The 17,832-nt window shown below is 38.1% G+C and overlaps 1 protein-coding gene across 3 annotated transcripts in view; it reads left to right on the top strand.

The window, feature by feature from the left end:
* Positions 1 to 1,096: 1,096 nt before the first annotated feature.
* LOC136168730 (L-lactate dehydrogenase C chain) overlaps positions 1,097 to 17,832 on the top strand; it is a 37,805-nt gene continuing 21,069 nt past the window's right edge. For all 3 annotated transcript variants that reach the window (XM_065936423.1, XM_065936422.1, XM_065936424.1), the window contains exons 1-5: positions 1,097 to 1,314; positions 1,437 to 1,571; positions 6,695 to 6,812; positions 11,579 to 11,752; positions 15,874 to 16,047. In XM_065936423.1, the coding sequence (XP_065792495.1) occupies positions 1,446 to 1,571; positions 6,695 to 6,812; positions 11,579 to 11,752; positions 15,874 to 16,047 (592 nt within the window). In that variant the 5' untranslated portion in view covers positions 1,097 to 1,314; positions 1,437 to 1,445. The remainder of the gene's footprint in view (positions 1,315 to 1,436; positions 1,572 to 6,694; positions 6,813 to 11,578; positions 11,753 to 15,873; positions 16,048 to 17,832) is intronic.

Here is a 17,832-nt window from a genome sequence, read left to right as displayed (position 1 = left end):
GGAGGGATGAAAGAAGGCCACGTATTGACCATTTCTTCAGTTCCGTTCAGTTCAGTTCAGTCACTCAGTCGTGTCCAACTCTTTTCGAACCTATGAATCACAGCATGCCAGGCCTCCCTGTCCATCGCCAACTCCCGGAGTTTACTCAAACTCATGTCCATTGAGTCGGTGATGCCATCCAGCCATCTCATCCTCTGCTGTCCCCTTCTCCTCCTGCCCCCTATCCCTCCCAGCATCAGGGTCTTTTCCAATGAGTCAACTCTTCGCATGAGGTGGCCAAAGTACTGGAGTTTCAGCTTCAGCATCAGTCCTTCCAATGACCATTTCTTAGATCGCAGTAAAAATTAGTTAAGTGCGTTGGAAAGCCATTGAAGGATTTTTAAGCAGACTTATTGCATGATTAAAACTACATTAAAACAACAACAGCAACAACAAACTACTGGCTTTTATACAGAAAATGGATTATCCTTTATATTTTGAAATGGATTCAGATGCAAGTGACGACAAAAGCTGACAGGTGAGGTTGTGTCCCAACCTGTGAGTTATAAATTCCTTGCGTAAATTAAAATCACCTTAACCATGGCCTTTCCTTTTCATCACCACCTTGTTCTCTCAATTCAGCATTTCGAAGCATCGTCCTCAGGATGCTGGTTTTAGCTGGCCCACTGCTGAACAGCAGGTGCTCGCCTGAGAGTTCTTTCCCACGAAGGCTTCGAGCTTGCCCCCTTGCCCACCAGGTGGGTCTGGTCTCCAAAGTTTCGGCTTTTAAATCAGTCTGAGGCCTAGACCAGCCGAAGGAAATGAAACGACACACCAATATCCCTCTCTTGCACACTCTTCGAGACCAACTAAAATTCCTTACACGGAGATTACGACAACACAACAGCAGGTACCCACCAACCCACTCACACCAGAAGACAAGCCCCTCCCAATGCGCCTGCGCCCGAGGCGGCCGTGGGGCGGAGCTTGTGTGCTGACGGAGGAGAGGCGTGCGTACGGAGGAGAGGCGTGCGTGCGTAGGAGCGTGCTTGCCTAACGGTTCAGACTGTAACGGTCGCTGCGCTTCCCGCCTCTACTGACGTCGCTGTGTGTTTTTTGGTGATGTAGCTTAAAAAGCGACTTAAAGGTCGTGCGTTGTGCATTCCGGCCGTCTGTACTGACTTGGGCCACACGATAAGCGTTTGTGAGTGACTGGGACTAGAGTGAAAGTGGTGACTTGGGGCAGGGAAAAGTTGTAAAAACCTCTTGGTTTCCCAATCCCTAACTGATAGATAACACTCGTCGGTTTTCGACCCCTCCACACCTCGCGAGCAGGTATTTTTTCCCCTTTGGCTTCCCCCTTCTGACATTCTGCAAATTCATGAGGTACTTTCATAGGTATGGGAGTGATTAGTTCAGGGAGATTGCTTCCTCTGAAATTACATTATCTCTATCAGGTTCTCAAAATGTCATCTGTCAAGGAGCAGCTTATTGAGAATCTAACTGAGGAAGATAAACTCTCCCAGAGTAAGATCACCATTGTTGGAACTGGTGCTGTAGGCATGGCCTGTGCGATTTGTATCTTGCTGAAGGTAAGTGATAAGCTTATACTGTGGCTGAAAATAAGTGAGCACTGATAGGTCTTGTAGATGTTGAGCGCAGGGTTGCAGGGTTAACCCCTTGACAGCAAAGAAGTATCACCTGATTTTTTACTTAAGAAACATTTATGTAGAGTTTACCATGTGTGAAGCATTGTCAGGCTGTTTAAATTTATTCATAGGAGACACATTGATTACATTATTTTGTTAAGATTAAAATGTAACCGTAGCAAAATAATTTTGTGAATATTATGGGCTTCCCCGATGGCTTAGCTGGTAAAGAATCCACTTGTAATGCAGGAGACACAGGAGACCAGGGTCCAATCCATGGATCGAAAAGGTCCCCTGGAGGAGGAAATGGCAACCCACTCCACTATTCTTGCCTGAAAAAAATCCATGAACAGAGGATCCTGGCAGGCTGCAGTTCAAAGGGTGGCAAAGAATTGGACAAACTGAGTGACTAAGCACACATACGTGTTTAGTCAGACTATTTAAACTTATTCATAGAAACATTGATTACATTATTTTGTTAATATTATATAACATTTTCTGTTAAAGTGATTCATCACTTTTCCTTTCTTGAAGAGTGATGTGTGAAAATCATATTTCCCAGTGGCTTATACTTACATTTTTTAATTATATAAGCATTACGTGCTCATTATAAAACAAATTTGATAAAATAACAATGGAAGTCCTTTAATTGTCCTTGCTATTTCCAGAATATCTTTCCATGTGCCTGTTGGCTATTTATATAGCTTTGAAGAAGTGTCTGTTTCAAATCTTTTGCCCATTTTTAAATTGAGTTTGTTGTTGAGTTGTAGGAGTACTTTTTATATTCTAAATACTAACTGCTTATTAGGTAAATAATTTACAAATATTGGGTTTCCCTTGTGGCTCAGCTGGTAAAGAATCCACCTGGAATGCTGGTGACCTCGGTTTGATCCCTGGGTTGGGGAGATCTCCTGGAGAAGGCAAAGGCTGCCCACTCCAGTATTCTGGCCTAGAGAATTCCATGGACTGTATAGTCCATGGGATTGCAAAGAGTCGGACATGACTGAGTGATTTTCATTTCACTTTCAAAAAGTTTCACCCATTCCTTGGGTTTCCTTTTTGTTCTGTTGGTTGTGTCCTTTGATACACATAAGTTTTAAATTTAAAAATTTATTGGACTATAGTTGCTTTACAATGTTGTGTTTCTGCTGTACAGTGGAATGAATCAGCTATATGTATACATTTTTGTTGTTCAGTTGCTCAGTCGTGTCTGATTCTTTGCCACTCCATGGATTACAGTACACCAGACTTCCCTGTCCTTCACCATCTCCCAGAGCTTGCTCAGGCTCATGTCCATTGAATCAGTGATGCCATCCAACTATCTCGTCATATGTCATCCCCTTCTCCTCCTGCCTTCAATCTTTCACAGCATCAGGGTCTCTTCTAATGAGTTGGCTCTTCACATCAGGTGGCCAAAGTATTGGAGCTTCAGCTTCCAGTGAATATTCAGGGCTGATTTCCTTTAGGATTGACTGGTTTGATCTCCTTGCAGTCAAAGGGACTCTCAAGAGTCTTCTCCAACATCACAGTTATAAAGCATCAATTCTTTGGTAATCAACTCTTTTGATCCAGCTCTCACATCCATACATGACTGGATGTGAGAAAAACCTTCCAGACCTTTGACTACGTTGTGGGCAAAGTAATGTCTTTGTTTTTTAATTTGTTGTTTAGGTTTGTCATAACTTTTCTTCCAAGGAGCAAGTGTCTTTTAATTTCATGCCTGAAGTCACATTCTGCAGTGATTTTGGAGCCCAAGAAAATAGTCTATCACTGTCTCCATTGTTTCCCCAACTGTTTGCCATGAAAGTGATGGGACTGGATGCCATGATCTTAGTTTTTTGAATGTTGAAGTTTAAGCCAGCTTTTTCACTCTCTTCTTTCACCTTCATCAAGAGGCTCTTTAGTTCCACCATAAGGATGGTGTCATGTGCATATCTAGGTTATTAATATTTCTCCTGACAATCTTGATTCCAGCTTGAGCTTCATCTAGCCCGGCATTTCCCATGATGTATTCTGCATATAAGTTAAGCAGGGTGACAACATACAGCCTTGACGTACTCCTTTCCCAGTTTTGAATCAGTTCAAATTATTCCATGTCCCATTCTAACTGTTGCTTCTTGACCTGTATACAGATCCATACCTACCTGAGGCAGGTAAGGTGGTCTGATATTCCCATCTCTTTAAGAATTTTCCACAGTTTGTTGTGATTCACACAGACAAAGGCTTTAGCATAGTCAATGAAGCAGATGTTTTTCTAGAATTCTCTTGCTCTTTTCTATGATCCAGTGGATGTTGGCAATTTGATCTCTAGTTCCTCTGCTTGAACATCTAAATCCTAAATCCAGCTTGAACATCTGGAAGTTCTCAGTTCACGTACTGTTGAAGCCTAGCTTGGAGAATTTTGAGCATTAGTTTGCTAGCTTGTGAAATGAGTGCAATTGTGTGGTGATTTGAACAGTCTTTGGCATTGCCTTTCTTTGGGATTGGAATGAAAGCTGACCTTTTCCAGTCCTGTGGCCCCTGCTGAGTTTTCCAAATTTGCTGGCATATTGAGTCCAGCACTTTGAACAGCATCATCTTTTAGGATTTGAAATAGCTCAGCTGGAATTCCATCACCTCTACTAGCCTTGTTTGCAGTACTTCTTCCTAAGGCCCACTTGACTTAAGCAAAACCCATTTGAAGAAAGGCAGATTCCAAAGCAAATACGTAGTTTCATTAACATAGCTTAAGAAAAACGCATTGGTTTGCTGAGCCATTAACAGCTCAAAGTTAAGTTCGGGTGTAACCGAGTGTCCCAACGACACAGGATTAGAAGAGAGAGAGAAAAACATATCTGCCACTTGCAGTTCGTTTCCTCCTGCCCCTTAGGGGTCCCTAGCCTTCCTACCTGACTGTCATTCCTAGCCCCTCTTTTTTGGACATCCTTCCGTTTAGGTCACCACAGAGCACTGAGTATAGAGTTCCCTGTGCTGTACAGTAGGTTCTCATCAGTTATCTACTTTATGCATAGTATCAATAGTATGTATATATCAATCTCAGTTTCCCAATTCATCCTACCTCCTTCTCCCCCTTGGTGTCCATATGTTCTCTACATCTGTGTCTCTTATTTCTGCTTTGCAAATAAGAGTTCTTATGTACCATATGTACCATTTTTCTAGATTCCATATATATGTATTAACATGTAATATTTGTTTTTCTGACTTACTTTGTAGTTCAATTTATCTTTTTACTTTTGTTATTGTGCTTTTGGTGTTTTATCCAAAAATCACTGCCAAATCCAATGTCATGAAGTTTTCCCTCTATCTTTTCTTCTAAGGGTTTTATAGTTTTGGGTCTTACATTTAGCTCTTTGATCCATTTTTGGTTAATTTTATCTATGGTATAATGTAAACAGTCCAACCTTATTCGTTTGCATGTAAATGTCCAGTTATCCCAATACCGTTTGTTGAAAATGCTGTCCTTTCCCTATTGAATGATCCTTGCATTCTTGTCAAAAAATACCTGACCATATATGTGGGAGTTCCCCCCCCAACTCTCTTCTGTTCCATTGGTCTATATGTCTCTTTATGTCAGTACCACACTGTTTTAATTACTGTAGCTTTGTCATAAATATTGAAATCAGGAAGCTTGACACCTTCTGTATTCCTTTTAAAGATTGTTTTGGTTATACAGAGTCTCTTGAGATTCCATAAGAATTTTAGAATGGAATTTTCTAATTCTTGAAACAAATGCCATTGGAATTTTTGTAGTGGTTGCATTAAATCTGAAGATTGCTTGGAGTAGTATTGATGTCTTAATAATACTTTATTTTCCAGTTCATTAACATAGGATGTCTGTTTATTTATTTCTTATTTAATTTGTTTCAGCAGTTTTTTAGTTTTCATTGTTATGTTTTTCACCTCTCTAAATGTTTTATTTTAAAAGCATTTTTTAATCTTTATAACAACCTTAGGAGGCAGGTACTGTTATCTCCATTTATAGATGAAAATACTGAAGCATATATGTTAAAGAGCTTGCTCATGGTCAAATGCCTAGGAGGTGAAAGGGCCAGAATTCACTTTCATTCTCTAAGCTCACAGACACTGTGCTCATTTGTTATGCCTGGGCCATATGCCCACTTGTGAAGTAACTGCTGAGTCCAGAAGGAAGGATGAAACAACTGGTTGGGTCTGGGTGTATGGTTACTTACGTACCCCTAAGTTGGAGGGCCAGCGTTAATTGTAATATACCAAGCCACATGAAGTGGTTTCCCAGAGGTGCCTACCTTTCATTTTTGGTCATAAGGATTCATATTAAAAACAGCTTCAGCCAATTCAGAAATTAGGCATAAGGGTTAAATATAATAAAATCCTTTGAAATGATTTCATAAGTTTTCATTTGTTTTAAAGCTGTTATCTGAAGTAGGAAAAAAAAAAATTCTGAAAAACTTAGCAATTACATGAAGGCAAAACAATTAATACTTTTTGCTGCATTCTGTTGTTTACCTTAACTTCTAGTGCCTTTAGGTACATTCAGTTCAGTTGCTCAGTCGTGTCTGACTCTTTGTGACTCCATGGACTGCAGCACGTCAGGCCTACTTGTCCATCACCAACTCCCGGAGTTTACTCAAATTCATGTCCATTGATCGGTGGTGCCATCCAATCATCTCATCCTCTGTTGTCCCCTTCTCCTTCTGCCTTCAATCTTTCCCAGCATCAGGGTCTTTTCAAATGAGTCAGGTCTTTGCATCAGGTGGCCAAAGTACAGGCACATTAAAAGACTTTTTTCTTTTTGGCCAAGCCTTGAAGCTTGCAGGATCTCAGTTCCCTGATCAGGGATTTAGAGATTGGACCCAAGCCATGGCAGTGAAAGTCCAAAATCCTAACCGCTAGGCCACCAAAGAACTCCTGTAAAGAGTTATTATTTTTATACCACTTTTTCTACTAAAAATGTAGCACTTCCTTGCAGATTCTTTACCATCTGAGCTATAGGGAAGTCCTGTTTATAAAGTAACCATATAAATTTTTTTCTTTTTCTCTTAAAATTGAAATGGAAACATTTTATTCAAACCTTTCATGTATTTTAGGATTTGGCTGATGAGCTTGCCCTTGTTGATGTTGTAACAGACAAACTGAAGGGAGAAACAATGGATCTTCAGCATGGCAGTCTTTTCTTTAATACTTCAAAGATTGTCTCTGGAAAAGGTTAGTTTTATAAAATTATTTTCAAAACTTAAAAAAAAATAGTGAAGTCTATCAAATTGTTGTCAATAAGTATAAAATTTAAAATAGTCCCTTTGTAATTAGGACATATAATTTAGAAGGCTAATTTTTTAAAAAAACAACATTCAAATAAATAAATAAATAAATAGAACATTCCAAAATAAAAAAAAGAAGGCACAAAAGCAATACTATTTCTTCCTATTCCTCTTTTTTGTTTTCCATAGAATCACAGTAATAAATGAGTATAATATTTTAATGATTAAAAAAAAAAGAACATTCCATTCTGATTGGAGAATATTTGATAAATACAAAAACAGTATTAAATTTTTTGAATCTCTCTTGTTAATGGTTTTGTGCATTTCTTTACTTTTTTCTATTCATTTGTTTTTTGCACAACTGACATTGTATTATATAAATACTTTTTAAACTTGTCATTCAGTTGTATATATTTTCCCAAAGATATGCAGTCTTGAATAGTTTTTGTAATATTATTGATACATTTATCTATATTCTTGTTTTTTTTGATGTGTATTTATATTTTTTAACCTGTTCTTTAGACAACCAGGTTTCAGGGTATAGTTTGAAGCTATAGAAGAGGAAATGGAGAGCTTAGCCCCATTAGCATTAGCATTATGTTTTGGCCAACTAAGAATGCTTAGAGAATTAGGAAAAGTAATTATTTTATCATAAAGTGTTATATATAGTGTGCTTTTTGGTAATGTGATTCAACAGATGTACTTGCTACTAGAAGCCCTCTTGTCTAACATAATTGGAACTGAAAATGGTTACTTACTTTTAAAGTGCCTGTTAGAACCATCATAAAATTTTATATTGACCTGAAACATGTAAATGTACAAGAACTTCATTTGCTAATTTTCTGACTGGAGGGTAAGACCTTTGAGCATGACTCAACTGATTGGAGTTTTTGCAGTATTTTTTTTTTTAATAGCAAACCAGTAATAATCATTTCTATTTCTTTAAAGTACCATAATTAGTTTAAAGATACTCATGAAGCAGTCTATTCACAAAACGCTAATAAATTTTTATGTTTTTTCTTCATTTTTATTTCTCTTATAACTAAAAGGAAGATTTTTAAAGATTTTTATTTTAACATGTCTTTCTAAAGCATTCAACTTAATTTTCATAGTACCAGTCATTAAAAAATTAACTATGAAATACCTGAGATGTAAAAAAGAGCTAGAGCTTAAGTATAACAAACATCAATGCAACCAGCACACAGCAAAAGAAGTAAAACATTACCAATTCACTTAATACATTGTGTGTGTTAAATCTATTCACATCTCAATCCTGAATGTCGTGTTTACTATGTATTTCTTTCACCCTCATATTTTAGTGGTTTACGTCATATTATGTAATTAATATATCTGGCATAAATATGTTTGGGTAGAAACATGATAAATTCTCGATATGCAGCAACTCACAAGCACAGTAGTATACAGACATATTAGAAGTCTACTATTAATAGTTGAGAGTGTTCAGTGTACCTTGGGTATCAGTATGTTTTACATCAGTTAATCTATTGAATTTGTTGAGCAGAGTCAAGTTAAAAATCATTCAGCTTTTAATTTCTAGTAATATGGCAGGATAAGTACCTGAATCAATCCTTTTTCTATAAATAACAAAACTTCTGCAAAAAATATGAAAGAATAAATATCAATACTTAAAGAATTGATATGCTCTTAATAAAATTAAGACATTTTCAGAACAGGTGCTGAATGAAGGCAGGAAATTATAGAGTTAAACAGCACTGTTGCTAGTTTTCAATAGCTAGCGTTAGCCAAACCTAGTGAACTTGAATTTTGGTTTTCCCTGCCTCACAGGACTTAGCAGACTGGAGACAGCCTAATTTGAGAGGTGTGTAGGAAATAACCCCGTAAAGCAAGACCCCAGTGGACTACACCAGGGATCAGTAAACTTTTTTCTGTAAAGGGTCACATAGTGAGTATTCCAGGCTTTGTGAGCAACATAGTCTCTGTCAAAACTTGCAGCCCTCCTGTTGTGTTAAAGCATCCATTGACAATACATAAGCATGTGGGTGTGGCTATGTTCCAATGAGACTTGATTTACAAAAACAGGTAGTAGAACAGATTTGGCTTGCTGGCCTTAATTTGCCAATTTCTTAATGTAAGAATGACCTGGAAATAATTCCCTTCTCCCTATCTCTGGGAACTGCAAGTAAAATTGTCTCAGAAATGCTTTAGTAAAAGAGGGAAATGGCTGCTAAGGATTTGGAGCCACAAGTCGGCCCTTAATTAAATTCCAATAAAAGCTTAGCAATCTTAAGATAGTCTCTGGAGGAAATACATTTTATTTAAGGCCTCAAAGAACTTCCCCAAATAAAGTTTCATGGAAGGTAAACATCTCACAGTATGAATAATTAAATCTACAAGAAAAAATGAGCAAGAACCAACAGAGGCCACAGTAGATTTCTGATAAAGAAGTTATAAAACAAATTATAATTTAACTGTGATTATTTAAAGAATAAAGCACTAGCTTGAAAATATCAATATAAGATAGGAAACTATAAGAAAAAGAACAGATTTTTAGAAATAACCAAATACTAATATAACTTCTGAATATGAAATGGAATGAAACAAAAAACTAATAGATTTAATAATAGAGCAGACATACTTGAAGAAACAAGTGGTGAATCTAAGGCAATTACCCAGAAGATGGCAAGAAGTAGAAAATATGACAGGTTAAGAATCATGGAGGATAGAGTGAGACAGTATAAAATACTTCTACTTAGAAGAGTGAACGAGGCAGAGAAAATACTTGAAAAGGTTTTGATTCAGCATTTTGGAGAACTGATGAAAAACAACCCATGGATTCAACCCAAATAATCTCAAGACGGATAAATAATAATCCGCATCTAGACACAGTCTTGTGAAATTAGAAAACTTTAAAAACAAAGAGAATTTTAAAATGATCAGAAAACAAATTACCTACAGAAAAGGGGGGGGGGGGGAGGCAGACTGACTTATCAATAGTAGCAGTGAAAGTTGAAAACACTGGAATGATATCTTTAATGTGTGCCCGGACTTAGTTGCCCCAGGCATATGGGGTTTTAGTTCCCACACCAGGGATGGAACCTGACTCTTCTGCATTGGACCGTGGATTCTTTTTTTTTTAAACCCCTTTTGTGGAGATCTGACGTTCAGTAGATTGCTGTAAGGGAGCCGCTCTGCTACGTATGAAACCCAGACCCAGAAGCAGGTCTTCTAGGAATGGTTTAGCACCAGGTTCCCAGGAACCATGCCATGCATGTCAGGGGAGGGGGCAACCTCCTTTCTGGGCTGTACGCCACGTTCCAGGACAAAGCACACTCTGCACCAGACTCTGGTCCCTATGTGGTAGGTGCACACCCCCAAGGGACGCGGATGGCAGCCCAAGGAATGCAGATTCTTGACCAGTGGACCACCAAGGAAGCCCTATAATACTTTTTTAAAAGTTCAGTGTGGGATACTGAACATCATGTTGTTGGGCTTAATAAGTGAAATACTTTACAACTGGTCATCAAATTTAGAAGGTTAATTTTCTTATGTGAATGAAGAATGTTTTTATGATCTTAAGCATAGCCCCTCACAATAATTGTAATACATTCTCACTCTTCGAATCCTCAAACACACATAAATTCTCAGAATTCTAAGCTTCTGACTCATATGGTATTTCTAAGAATCCAGAGAGTTGAGTTGCATTGCCTCAGGCTTTAATAAAAAATGGAACTGTGGGCTAAAAGGGATGGTAGGTTCTATTATTTTACTTTTTTAAATCGGTGTGAACATTGGTAAATCATTAGTGACAAGATTTCCTTCACGTTATACTAGGTAACACTGTTGTTCAGTCGCTCAGTTGTGACCCACTCTTTGCAACCTCATGGACACCATGAGCAGGCTCAAGAATGCCAGATTTCCCTGTTCTTCACCATTTCCCTGAGTTTACTCAAACCCATGTCCATTGAGTCAGTGATGTCATCCAGCTGTCTCATCCTCTGTCACCCTCCTCTCCTCCTGCCCTCAATTTTTCTGAGTGTCAGGGTCTTTTCCAACGAGTCAGCTCTTAATATCAGGTGACCAGTGTATTGGAGCTTCAGCTTCAGCATCAGTCCTTCCAATGAATATTCAGGGTTGATTTCCTCTAGGATTGACTGGTTTGATCTCCTTGCTTTCAAAAGGACTCTCAAGAGTCTACTCCAACACCACAGTTCTAAAGCATCAATTCGTCAAGGTTCAGCCTTCATGGTCCAACTCTCTGAAAAAACCGTACCTTTGACTATAAGAATCTTTGTTGGCAAAGTGATGTGTCTGCTTTTTAATACACTGTCTTGGTTTGTCATAACTTTTCTTCCACGGAGCAAGCGTCTTTTAATTTCATGGCTTCCCTGGTGGCTCAAACAGTAAAGAATCTGCCTACAATTCAAGATACGCAGATTTGATCCCTGGGTCAGAAAGATCTCCTGGAGAAGGGAATGGCTACCATCTCTAGTATTCTTGCCTGGAGGATTCCATGAACAGAGGAGCCTGGCAGGCTATAGTTCATAGGATCCCAAAGAGTCAGACGTGACTAAGATAACATTACTGTGTGGAAAATCTGTTCATTTGCAAGTGCAAGCCATGATAGTAGTGGAGTACTTTAATACCATCACCATACAATAGACTTTTAAAGAATTAAGGCACAGAGATCATGGCAGTCTTGATCCAAATATTTTCTTTTGTTTCCTTCTTTAGATTACAGTGTATCTGCAAATTCCAAATTAGTTATTATTACAGCAGGTGCACGGCAGCAAGAGGGAGAAAGTCGCCTTAACCTGGTCCAACGTAATGTGGATATCATGAAGTCAATCATTCCTGCCATAGTCCAAAATAGTCCTGACTGTAAGATGCTTATTGTTTCAAATCCAGGTGAGTCTTTTCTATTACCTTTAACTGCATAAGGATGATATTTTCTTTCAGTTCAGTTCAGTCATTCAGTCATGTCCGACTCTTTGCGACCCCATGGACTGTAGCACGCCAGGCCTTCCTGTCTGTCACCAGCTCCCAGAGCTTACTCAAACTCATGTCCATCGCATCAGTGATGGTAGCCAACCATCTCATCTTCTGTCGTCCCCTTCTCCTCCTGCCTTCAATCTTTCCCAGCATCAAGGATCTTTTCCAATGAGTGGGTTCTTTGCATTAGGTGGCCAAAGTATTGGAGGTTCAGCTTCAACGTCAGTCCTTCCAATGAATATTCAGGACTGATTTCCTTTAGGATGGACTGGTTGGATCTCCTTGCAGTTCAGGGGACTCTCAAGAGTCTTCTCCAACACCACAGTTCAAAAGCATCAATTCTTTAGTGCTCAACTTTATAGTCCAACTCTCACATCCATACATGACTACTGGAAAAACCATTGCCTTGACTAGATGGACCTTTGTTGGCAAAGTAATGTCTCTGCTTTTTAATATGCTTTCTAGGTTGGTCATAACTTTTCTTCTAAGGAGCAAGCATCTTTTAATTTCATGGCTGCAGTCACCATCTGCAGTGATTTTGGAGCCCCCAAAAATAAGGTCTCTCACTATTTCCATTGTTTCCCCATCTGTTTGCATGAAGTGATGGGACCGGATGCCATGATCTTAGTTTTCTGAATGTTGAGTTTTAAGCCATCTTTTCCACTCTCCTCTTTCATTTTCATCAAGAGACTCTTTAGTTCTTCCTTTCGTGCCTTAAGGATGGTGTCATCTGCATATCTGAGGTTATTGATATTTCTCCTGGCAATCTTGATTCCAGCTTGTGCTTCATCTAACCCGGGATTTCGCATGATATACTCTGCATGTAAGTTAAATAAGCAGGGTGACAATATACAGCCTTGACGTACTCCTTTCCTGATTTGAAACCCGTATGTTGTTCCATGTCCAGTTCTAACTGTTGCTTCTTGACCTGCATACAGATTTCTCAGGAGGCAGGTCAGATAGTCTGATATTCCCATCTCTTTAATAATTTTCCACAGTTTGTTGTGATTCACACAGTTAAAGGCTTTGGCGTAGTCAATAAATCAAAAGTAGATGTTTTTCTGGAACTCTCGATTTTTCAATGATCCAGCGGATGTTGGCAGTTTGATCCCTGGTTCCTCTGCCTTTTCTAAATCCAACTTGAACATCTGGAAGTTCACGATTCACATACTGTTGAAGCCTGGCTTGGAGAATTTTGAGTATTTTGTTAGCGTGTGAGATGAGTGCAATTGTGCGGTAGTATGAACATTCTTTGGCATTGCCTTTCTTTGAGATTGGAACGAAAACTGACTTTTCCATACCGTTTCTTTTTTTTTTTTTTCTTTTTAAAACAATGTCACTTAGCAAATTTATGACGATAAACCACACCAATCCAAAGTACACAATACTTTTTTCTTTCTCAGCATTATTGATATATAATTGATGTGTAAGTTTGTTTTTTTTTTTTTTGATGTGTAAGTTTTATGCATTGTTGTTTAGTCGCTAAGTTGTGTCCAACTCTTGTGTGACCTCTTGGACCGTAGCCTGCCAGGCTTCTCTGTCCATGGGATTTCCCAGGTAAGAATAAAGGAGTGGGTTGCTATTTCCTTCTCTAGGTATCAAACCCGTGTCTCCTGCATTGGCAGATGGATTCTTTTACCACTGAGCCACCAGGGAAGCCTATCATATGTTATTTTTCATATTTATGTGTGGAATCTAAAAAAAAGGTACAGATGAACTTATTTACAAAACAACTAGAGTCACGGATGTGAAGAAAACAAACTTATGGTTTACCAGAGTAGGGGGAGGGAAGGATAAATTGGGAGATTGGCATTTACGTATACACACTACTACACATAAAATAGACAACTAATAAGCACTAATGTGTAGCACAGGGAGCTCTAATCACTACTCCATAATGGCCTATATAGGAAAAGAATCTAAAAAAGAGTGGATATATGTACACATATATATTGTTTTGTGACTTCTGTGAGTTAATTCTGTCAAGTCTGTATTGGTTATTATACGTGGACACAGAAGTCTTTGCTTCATCTGTTTGGTGATCCGCCAAGAGTGGATATATGTATAACTGACTCACTTTGCTGTGTACCTGAAACTGACACAACACTGTAAATCAGCTGTACTCCAAACGGGGCTTCCCAGGTGGTGGAGTGGTGAAGAATCTGCCTGCCAACGTAGGAGACACAAGAGATGCAGACTCAATCCCTGGGTCAGGAAGATCCCCTAGAGAAGGAAATCGCAGCCCACTCCAGTGTTATTGCCTGGAAAATTCCATGGACAGAAGGAGCCTGGTGTAGGCTACAGTCCATGGGGTTGCAAAGAGTTGGACAGCACTGAGCACACACACAGAATATTCTAATAAAAATTGAAAAAAATATTTTAATTCAAAAGAGAATAAAAAGACACAGTAAAGTGAAAATAAAAAGATGGAAAAAGACACCACATAAAAACAGGAGCTAAAAGAGAGCTAGAGTTGCTATACTGATATCACAGAACTTAGACTTTAATACAAAAATTATTGTTGCAGACAAGAATATTATATAATGATAAAAGGCTAATAGATGCAGATAAGGCAGTAAACAAAATTCCACACTGAATTATGATTTTAAAAAAATAATTTACTATCCCATGAATGCAAGGAATTTTCTTCAACCTCATAAAAAATATTTATGAAAAAACCCCAGCTAGCCTTATACTTGATGGCACTAGACTGAATGATTTTACTTCTAAGACCAGGAATGAGGCAGTGAGACTTGCTTTTGCCACTTCTGTTTAGCATCATGCTAGAAATTCTAGCCAGAGTAACTGAATAGAGACTTATCAGATATTTTAAATGAACTACTTTAACTATGCTTTAAGAACTAAAACAAAACATGTCTAAAGAACTAAAGGAAATAATGAGGTTGATCTGTCACCAAATGGTGAATATTACTAAATAAATAAATGCTATTTTTTTTAAAAGAATAGAAATTCTGAAGTTAAAAAGTTAAATGAACATTAACTAGAGGGACTTAATAGCAGAGTGAGAAGGCAGAAGGAAGAATCAGTGGACTTGAAGATGGGGTAGTTGTTTAAAGGCTGGGCTTTCTCAGGTACAGTCTCTGTTGATATTTTTTTCTCCTTCTATGTTATGTATTTCCTTATTTTGTTTCATGCCTCATAATTTGTTGAAACAAACATTAAAAAAGTACAGTAGAAAAACTCTGTGAATGAAATTCTCGGCGTTTGCTTTGCATCAGCTTGTTGTGGTTTGTTTGGTTTTTTTTTTATTTTTTTTTTTAAATTTTTCAGTTGGTTTTGTCATACATTGATATGAATCAGCCATAGAGTTACACATATTCCCCATCCCGATTGGTTTGTTTTGTGACTTTTATGAGTTAATTCTATCAAGTCTGTATTTTTATTATATGTGGACACAGAGGTCTATGTTTCATCTCTTCAGTGATCCGCCACTGATTGGACAAAACTCTCCTTAAATACTTGGAACGAAAAGATACCTCCCCGTCTTTGCTGCAGTGCTCTGTGTACAAGTTGGGGCATGCCTTCAACACTCAGCCAGGCAGTTTGTAACTGTGCCTTAGCCTTTACTTCCTGCTTTCATAGAACCTCATGGTTAGACAGAGCTAAAGTTTACAATCTTGTCATGTTTTTCCTGAGCATGCACACACCTGCATACAGTCCTAAGCATGCATGTGGCTTTATTCTAGGTAGGAGACTCTGATAGTTTACATGAGGCCGTGATGATGGAGAGGAAAAAGCTAGGTGATCTTAAAGAGGTATAATTCACCGATCATTAAATATACAGATAGGCACATATGTTATTTCAAAAAAGAATCTTTCATTTTAAAATTCTGATGGTGATCATTTAATCTTTTAAAACCCATTTGAGAGATTATCTTTTTTCTTTGTTGACTTGCTTCATTTTGAACTCTAATGAATCTATATTTGACTCTAAGACAATTGATCTGTCTATTCAGAAAATCAAATTGTAAGAAGTTACTATGAATCTTGCTCTAACAAGAAATTTTTCTTCCTAGTGGACATTTTGACATACGTTGTCTGGAAGTTAAGTGGTTTACCTGCAACTCGTGTGATTGGAAGTGGTTGTAATCTAGACTCTGCCCGTTTCCGTTACCTAATTGGACAGAAGTTAGGTGTACATCCCTCAAGCTGCCATGGTTGGATTATTGGTGAACATGGTGATTCTAGTGGTAAGTGTAAAACTCATTACCATTATATAATCGCACTTCTTATCTTTAATAATGCTTATTTTCCTTAAAGTGTTTGCATTTTACTGTTTGTTTTCCTTAACTTTCAGTCTTTTGTGTCATTGGATTTCGCTACCTCACACAAAATAGTGCATAGAGCATATAGCTATTAATTTTATTTTTATTTATTTATTTATTTATTTTCATTTATTTTTATTAGCTGGAGGCTAATTACTTCACAACATTGCAGTGGGTTTTGTCATACATTGACATGAATCAGCCATGGAGTTACATGTAATCCCCATCCCGATCCCCCCTCCCACCTCCCTCTCCACCCGATTCCTCTGGGACTTCCCAGTGCACCAGGCCCGAGCACTTGTCTCATGCATCCCACCTGGGCTGGTGATCTGTTTCACCTTAGATAATATACATGCTGTTCTCTCAAAACATCCCACCCTCGCCTTCTCCCACAGAATCCAAAGTCTGTTCTGTACATCTGTGTCTCTTTTTCTGTTTTGCATATAGGGTTATCGTTACCATCTTTCTAAATTCCATATATATGTGTTAGTATGCTATAATGGTCTTTATCTTTCTGGCTTACTTCACTCTGTATAATGGGCTCCAGTTTCATCCATCTCATTAGAACTGATTCAAATGAATTCTTTTTAATGGCTGAGTAATATTCCATGGTGTATATGTACCACAGCTTCCTTATCCATTCGTCTGCTGATGGGCATCTAGGTTGCTTCCATGTCCTGGTTATTATAAACAGTGCTGCGATGAACATTGGGGTGCACGTGTCTCTTTCAGATCTGGTTTCCTCAGTGTGTATGCCCAGAAGTGGGATTGCTGGGTCATATGGCAGTTCTATTTCCAGTTTTTTAAGAAATCTCCACACTGTTTTCCATAGTGGCTGTACTAGTTTGCATTCCCACCAACAGTGTAAGAGGGTTCCCTTTTCTCCACACCCTCTCCAGCATTTATTGCTTGTAGACTTTTGGATAGCAGCCATCTTGACTGGTGTGTAATGGTACCTCATTGTGGTTTTGATTTGCATTTCTCTGATAATGAGTGATGTTGAGCATCTTTTCATGTGTTTGTTAGCCATCTGTATGTCTTCTTTGGAGAAATGTCTGTATAGCTCTTTGGCCCATTTTTTGATTGGGTCATTTATTTTTCTGGAATTGAGCTTCAGGAGTTGCTTGTATATTTTTGAGATTAATCCTTTGTCTGTTGCTTCATTTGCTATTATTTTCTCCCAATCTGAGGGCTGTCTTTTCACCTTACTTATAGTTTCCTTTGTTGTGCAAAAGCTTTTAAGTTTCATTAGGTCCCATTTGTTTATTTTTGCTTTTATTTCCAATATTCTGGGAGGTGGGTCATAGAGGATCCTGCTGTGATTCATCATATAGCTATTTTAAAATTCAATAAGTGTGTGTGTTTTTGTTTTTGTTTTTTTTTGGTCTGGAGCACTTTCATTGTGGTTTTAAGGACAGAATTATTAAGATATAATACACATCCCATAAATTTTACCCATTTAAAGTGTATAATTCATTGGATTTTTTTTTTTTTTTTTTTTTTAGTTCTACCACTTTATTGCTACCAACCAATTTCCCTCCTCCCTCATGCACAAATGCTCAGTCATGTAATCCCATGGACTTCAGCCCGGCAGACTCCTCTGTCCATGGACTTTTCCAGGCAAGAATACTGGAGTGGGTTGCCATTTCCTTCTCCAATTCATTGGATTTTTATTCACAAAGTTGTGCAACCATCACCACAGTTTAATAG

This window comes from Muntiacus reevesi, chromosome 5 (assembly GCF_963930625.1).
Source record: "Muntiacus reevesi chromosome 5, mMunRee1.1, whole genome shotgun sequence".
In the NCBI taxonomy this organism is placed as follows: Eukaryota; Metazoa; Chordata; class Mammalia; order Artiodactyla; family Cervidae; genus Muntiacus; species Muntiacus reevesi.
Note: the sequence above shows the minus strand (reverse complement) of the source record. Positions and strands in the feature narration are given on the sequence as shown.